A 7,509-nucleotide genomic window follows, 5' to 3' on the forward strand; every position below is an offset into this window, starting at 1 on the left:
TCCTGCGCCGCCCCCCCCACGCTCTCTCCACACCTCCTACTCCTCCGCATAGGCTCCTGACACAGGAAGCGATCTCAGGCTGTGATTTGCTGGCGCTCCTGCTTTGTTTTGAACACTCCCAGCGTTCAGACTGGTAGAACGCTATTCACTTGTTATCTACAATCTGCTTGAACCCATTGGTAATTCTGGTCTATTACCTGCCACGGTAGGTAAAAAGCAAAGGCAACGTGAGTTCTCAGCAAAACGTGCTATTTTGGGGGTTGCGCAGACCATGAGCGGGTCAGGCTGATGGCGCTGACACAGTGGAAAGGTCTGGATGGCTGGTTGGCTGGTTATGTGAGGATGATGAGCAGGTGTGAGGAGCCCTCTGGCCTTCCCGCACGGGTACGGGGAAGACGAGTGTGGTAATAGAGAAAGCCAGGAGACCCGCCCACTTTCTGTATAACAAACGGCCCACTGTGCACAACGCCACGCCCCTGCGCTGCCAGCAGCCCGAGGAGAGGATGCCGGGAAGCTTACTCGAGCTGTGCTTGGCCAGGTACTTGTCTTTGTACTTCTTCTTCTTCCCGAAGGGACTGCAGCTCGGGGCCTCGCTCGGCGCAGACTGTGCCACGCTTGCCACTCGCCTGCCAGGACAAGATGACCAAGAAAGTCAATGGAACCTCAACGTACAAGGCCCACGGCCATTCCCATGTGATGGGGCTTTGGGACCCCCTTTCTTCTACATTAGACCTCCAGACCGAGGGCGCCTGGCTGGCTCAGTTGGGAGAGCACGTGACCCTTGATCTCGGGGTTGTGAGTTCAAGCCCCTCGTCGGGTGTAGAGATTGCTTAATGATGAAATCTTGAAAAACAAAACAAACCTCCAGACCAATCTGCCACAAACTGTGTGCCGCCCTTGACCGTCTCCTCTCACACCCGCTCTGTGTGTCCCTCATCCACTCCCGCTCTCTCAGCCCTCATTTGTCTCTTCCTCCCCGATTCCCCATCTCTGTCTGTGTGTCTGTCTCTGTCTCCACCTCTGTATGGATCTCTCATCCCCTCGTCTCCAGTCTGTGTCTCTCTCACATCCANCTCTCCCACCCCCACCCCCGTGTCCGTGAGTCGAAGGCTCTGGGTGTGTGCTGAGCAGGGTGTAGACTAGTAGGCAGGTGCGGAGGGAAAACATGCATTCTCGGTCCTGCACCTGGACCTGAGGGCCCCGCAGGAAACAGGCGGAAGGCGCCCAGCTGGCCCAGCCAGGCTGCGCTGAGGGGTGACGCGACGGCTGGGGTGGGGGACACTCCTTCCTGCGTGAATTTCAAATGCCGGGTATTCGGATGCCCACAAAGAACTCTCCAGAGAGGCATGGGAGGCAACTGAGCCCTGTGAAGTCGTCCCGTGTGAGTCTGGACGGCACCCACCTCTCTGAGCCTCTGTTCCCTCCGAACAGGACCACGGTGTGAGCGGGACAGAGCGTGTGCAAAGTGCCTAGCGCGCCGCCTTCAGACAGGTGACCCGGAGCCTGGGTCCCACGCTCTCAGCAGATGGCGGCGCGCACAGCCCTGGATGCGCTTGCTTTGCCTGCTACACTGCTTTCCGAGCGCCCCCGTGTCCGCGACATACTTCCTATTAAATATGTGCAATGTACTCCAATACCCCCGTCTGACGTCATTTTTCGAAAGTAACACTTGTCGCACACAACCCACTAACTTGCGTGAGTACCACTGTGCCACCGGCTCCTCCCAAGGCCCCCATCCTGCGTGGTCTCCATGCTGTGCTACCTGGAAGAATGGCTTAGAAGCCGTGGCCAACGCATTTGGGCCTTTCGCCAATGTCGCGCAGGGTTGGCGCTGTATTTTACTTGCTGCTCTAATTGTAAAACGTCACTTCTAGACGGCACCTCGCGCTATTTGCTGCCATGTCCACAACTCCCTCTGTGCCCTCCCTGGAGAGGAGGCCACCACAGTTCTGGCTCGAGGTGGCGCTGTTTGCTGGGTTCAGTTTGCAGCACGAATGTGTGCGATGACCCGGCAGTGCTGTGAGTCCCAGGGCCATGGAGCCGGCACAGGACTAAGGGAGCAGGCTAAGAATTTGGGGACACGATTATTTTTGTGACGCACATTTGACATCGGACTGCGTCCGCAGGACTCAGGAGCGTCCTGGCCTGGGAGGTGGGAGGAAACAGAGGCCCTTTGCCCTGCGATGACCCGTGAGCCGAGCCGCTCACCTTATCGTTGCCCCCTGCCCCACCGCGCCAGGTGAGGCTGGGGGCTGGCGGCGCTGAGAAGCAGAAACCACACACGACAGGACACAGGACACAACAGACTTCTGAAGCTGAGCGAGCGGGGGCCCCTCCCACCGGCCAACTCCACCCCTAGGGCCGTGGCTCACCACTCCTGCAGCTCAGGGGAAGGGATCAATCCTGCCGACTCCTTGGAGGAACCTTCCACCCGCCCTTGCCACCAGTTACTGTCGTCTTTGTTGATGATCTTGATGATGTCCCCGGTAACAAACTTCAGTCCCGCCTCCTTGCAAGGGATCAGGTGGTCCTTTTTGGGATCATAGTCAAACTGCGCTCTCATGAACATCTGCAAAATGAGAGAAAGGGAGCGGCAGCAGTGGCTTTAGAGAAACCCAGCACCTGTGTGTTTAGGTAGCCGAGCTCCGGTCCGAGTAGACAGGGCTGGGATTGCGTGAACAACACAACGGTGAGCAGCTGGAACACTGTGGTTATTGGGTCTGAGTTGTCTGTCCATCTGTCCTGGAGTACAGAGAGGCTACTATCTGAAATGCATGTTTCTTCGGGAAATCTTTTCACGGTACGTCACTTAACACTAGGATTATGTCACCCCACAGTTCACTGCTATGCAGGAGTTGCCAGTTACAACGTATGGAAAAGTCGCCACATCATTATTTACAAAAGTGAAATACTGGAAACAAGCCAATTTTCCGAGAATGGGGACTTAGCTAACTATGGTCAGCTACTGAATATAATTACCATGGGACTATAAAAATCAATTTGTAGGGGCGCCTGGGTGGCTCATGCGGTTGAGCATCCGACTTCGGCTCAGGTCATGATCTCACAGTTCATGAGTTCGAGCCCCATGTTGGGCTCTGTGCTGGCAGCTCAGGGCCTGGAGCCTGTTTCAGATTCTGTGTCTCCCTCTCTCTCTGACCCTCCCCTGCCCATGGGTCTCTCTCTCTCTCTCTCTCAAAAAGAAAGTAAACATTGAAAAAAAAAAGAAAATCACGCCACAATAACATAAATGGCCTGCAGCAGAAACTTGACAAGCATCGTCCACCAGGGCCCCATCCAAACACTCTCTCGTCTACCGACACTGCGCTGTGCGTGCACTGGGGCGGACGCCTACATTATCTAAAGCATTAGAGTCACAATCAACTCTGAATAAGTGCGCCAAAGACGCGTTCCTTCGGTGCCGTTAACCACTGTGGTTATTTATTACTGGTTTTAAAAATATTTGCCAATTTGCCTGGCGAAAAGTGATGTTGTACCCATTTTATTTTGTGTGTGTGTGGTGTTTTCTTGACTGGTGAGACTGGGTATTTTCTCATGTGTTCAATGGCCATCTGTGTTTCTCCTCCTGTGAATGACCTCTTCATGTGCTTTGCCCATTCTCCCCTCTGAATAGGGAGATTACCCTTCCTTTTCACATCGGTTCCAACAAGCAACTCAGAAAGAAGGTCTGCCTGTTCGTAACGGATGTGACGTGAGCCCAGAGAGCGCCAGGCAGCTATGCTCGTGCAATACTGAGAACTTAGAATCATGTCACTTCAATCAAACCTCAAAGAACGCAACAGAGGGAATGGTGTCGCCTACCTGTAGTGCGGGAAGACGATTCTGCTGGTTGGGAATTACTTTCAATGAGATCATTCCTTTGGTTTCTTTCTATTAAAAAAGAACAGGGAAATAAAATTGTAAGGAAACTAACTTGAATGATCTGGGGTTTCAAAACCTCTCATTTCCTCTCTCAAAGCCCCAAAAAGTGTTTTTTATCTAACCCACATCTTGACTGCACACTTTGAACGTCTGTAGGACAATTCCTCCTCCAGCACAGAAGTGCTGTGTGGCTCACAAACCACTGTAACTCGAACACGGACAGAGAGCAATGAAGAAAGAGCTAATGATTTCCCCCTCCCCACACTCAACCCCAAAAGGTCCCCAGATGAACCTAAAAGGAGCCCTGGCACACACACACCCATGCTTTTCTCCACACCAGAGAAAACATTTCCAAATATTTCCACACACACGTCCACATTCACATGTATGTACTTTGTTTTTTTTATTTCTTTTCAATGTTTTTATTTATTTCTTAGAGGGAGAGAGAGAGAGAGAGAGAGTGAGTGAGCAGGGGAGGGTCAGAGAGAGAGGGAGACACAGAATCCGAAGCAGCTCCAGGCTCTGAGCTGTCAGCACACAGCCCGACGCGGGCCTCGAACCCACAAACCGTGAGATCATGACCTAAGCCGAAGTTGGACGTTTAACCGAGCCTCCCAGGAGCCCCCACACGTATGTACTCTTAACAACAACGGGACTACACTGTGTACCGGACTCTATGACCCGCTCCTCATTCAGCTACTCTCCCGAGTACTCGGCATGTCGTTTGTCCCCAGTCTTTTTTTCACTATAATCTGCTGCAATAGACGTCCTTAAAAATATATCCTTCCAGATTTGCCTTTTGATTTAAAAATGTTAATGTTTATTTTTGAAAGAGAGTGGGGGAGGGACAGAGAGAGAGGAGGATACACAATCCGAAGCAGCTGCAGGCTCTGAGCTGTCAGCACAGAGCCCCATGCGGGGCTCGGACCCATGGACCATGAGATCATGACCTGAGCCCAAGTCGACACTCAACCGACTGAGCCCCCCAAACACCCCATGCATTTTGATTTTTATACGACAGAATACCATGGCAGAAATGCAGAAGCACAGGGGAAGAGCACTTAAAGGCTGTCCTCATATTACTCTCCCAAAAGATTATGGCCACTCCACTGTCAGCAGGAATATAGCAGAGAAACTTTCCCCCGATTCCCGCCGGATTACATGTAACCTTCTGCCAGTGTGACTGGTGTAAAGTATTTCCTGGTCCTTCATCCTGTAATTGTATTCCCATAACTGAAGTCAAACCTCTTTTCACAGCTTTCTTTCTCATATCCTATGTCTAGCTGTCCGGTGGTCACACGGGACTCAGGGTCAGAGCCACAGCACAGCTCAGAAAGCCACCCCGGGCCTTGCCGATCCGCCTGCTTCGGGGAGGACGCCCCGTGGGGAACACATCAACCTTCTCGTGGGCCACTTGCTGCTGCTGCCTCTGGGCAGGAGGGCGCCCCGGGCAACACCTTATGTGAGAGACAAGCTGGTGAACGGACCCCGTGGGGCCACTTACAAAGGCGAAAGCCCGGGGACGGCACTGGCCTTACTGCGCGCCCGCCGGTCTCACGGCGTGTGCTGTTGCCCTGTGTGTCTGCTGCTGGACCCAAATGAGGCCCAGGCTCTGCGAGCGGCTGATCCATCGCTTTGGACTCTCTTCGCCTACCTGTCCCTCCTTCCATGAGAGCAGCGGGCTACTGCCGCTCCGTGCTCAGGCCGCTCCCTTCTGAGCGGCTGCAGAACGGCGCCCTCCTACCTGTCACTTCGTTCGTGAGCGGGATGCTGTCCCCTTACTATGAGGTTACCCGGCGGTAGAGTTCATGTAGGAGAGGACGGCACGACGGCATCATTCCCTCTCTGGTTCCCTCACACCCTCCAGTTAGCTCCTCATGTGTACACACACACACACACGTGCACATACACCCTCCAGTTAGCTCGTAATGTATGTACACACCCCCCCTCCAGTTAGCTTATCATGTGTACACGCGTACACACACACACACATACACCCTCCAGTTAGCTCATCATGTGTACACACACACGCATGCACACATATACACACCCTCCAGTTAGCTCATGTGTACACACACACGCGCGCATGCACATACCCTCCAGTTAGCTTGTAATGTATGTACACACCCCCCCCCAGTTAGCTTATCATGTGTACACGCACACACACACATGCACATACACCCTCCAGATAGCTGGTAATATGTGTGTACACACACACACCCTCCAGTTAGCTCATCATGTGTACACACACACGCATGCACACATATACACACCCTCCAGTTAGCTCATGTGTACACACACACGCGCGCATGCACATACCCTCCAGTTAGCTTGTAATGTATGTACACACCCCCCCCCAGTTAGCTTATCATGTGTACACGCACACACACACATGCACATACACCCTCCAGATAGCTGGTAATATGTGTGTACACACACACACCCTCCAGTTAGCTCATCATGTGTACACACACACGCATGCACACATATACACACCCTCCAGTTAGCTCATGTGTACACACACACGCGCGCATGCACATACCCTCCAGTTAGCTTGTAATGTATACACGTGCACACACACACACACACATCCTGCAGTTAGCTCATCATGTGTACATACACACACACACACACACACACCCTCCAGTTAGCTCGTACTGTATGTACACACACACACCCTTCAGTTAGCTTATCATGTGTACACGCACATACACCCTCCAGTTAGCTCATGTGTGTGTACACACACACACCCCTCCAGTTAGCTCATGTGTACACACACATACACACACAATCCTCCAGTTAGCTCATCGTGTGTACACATACAACACACAGATACACACATGCACGTGCACACCCCCCCCTCCAGTTAGCTCATCATATGTACACACACACCCTCCAGGTAGCTCGTAACGTATACACGTCCACACACACACACACCCTCCAGTTAGCTCATCATGTGTACATGCACAAACACACACACATGCACATACACCCTCCAGTTAGCTCGTAATGTGTGCGCACACACACACATCCTCAGTTAGCTCATCATGTGTATATACACATGTGCGTGCACACACCCTCCAGTTAGCTTGTAATGTATACATGTGCACACACACACATCCTGCAGTTAGCTCATCATGTGTACACGCACACACACACACACACACATGCACACGCACAGACACACACAAGTCATCTAGTTCAGAGTTATCAAAAGACAACCCCATTCACCTTCCACATCCTTTCGCTGAGGTCCTGTCCGATCCATTTCTGATTGTTTAATAATTTCTTTCCTTTTCCTAGCTTTGGGTTTGTTTTCATTTTTCCAGTTTCTTAAGGTGGAATCTGAGGCTGCTGACTACGACCTTTCTTGTTTTCTAATAGAAGCATTTTGTGATCTAGACTTCTTGGGGCGCCTGGGGGACTCAGTCGGTTAAGTGACTGACTTGAGCTCAGGTCATGATCTCACAGTTCGTGAGTTCGAGCCCCACGTCGGGCTCTGTGCTGACAGCTGAGAGCCTGGAACTGCTTCGGATTCTGGGTCTCTCTCTCTCTCTTCTTTTCCTCCATTCATGTTCTGTCTCTCAAAAAAAATGTTAAAAAAATTTAAACTTCTACCTCAGCACAGCT

At 52.1% G+C, this 7,509-nt stretch overlaps 1 protein-coding gene across 1 annotated transcript in view; it reads right to left on the reverse strand.

Annotated features, from left to right (window-relative positions):
- The window catches only part of MPP1 (MAGUK p55 scaffold protein 1), a 16,205-nt gene that overhangs the window by 5,895 nt on the left and 2,801 nt on the right, over window positions 1-7,509 (reverse strand). The window contains exons 4-6 of the mRNA XM_077780653.1: window positions 3,820-3,888; window positions 2,373-2,569; window positions 520-626 (exon numbers count right to left, since the gene is read on the reverse strand). Coding sequence (XP_077636779.1) covers window positions 520-626; window positions 2,373-2,569; window positions 3,820-3,888 — 373 coding nt within the window. The remainder of the gene's footprint in view (window positions 1-519; window positions 627-2,372; window positions 2,570-3,819; window positions 3,889-7,509) is intronic.

The sequence above is a fragment of the Crocuta crocuta genome, unplaced genomic scaffold (genome assembly GCF_008692635.1).
Source record: "Crocuta crocuta isolate KB4526 unplaced genomic scaffold, BGI_CrCroc_1.0 scaffold1015, whole genome shotgun sequence".
Lineage (NCBI taxonomy): Eukaryota > Metazoa > Chordata > Mammalia > Carnivora > Hyaenidae > Crocuta > Crocuta crocuta.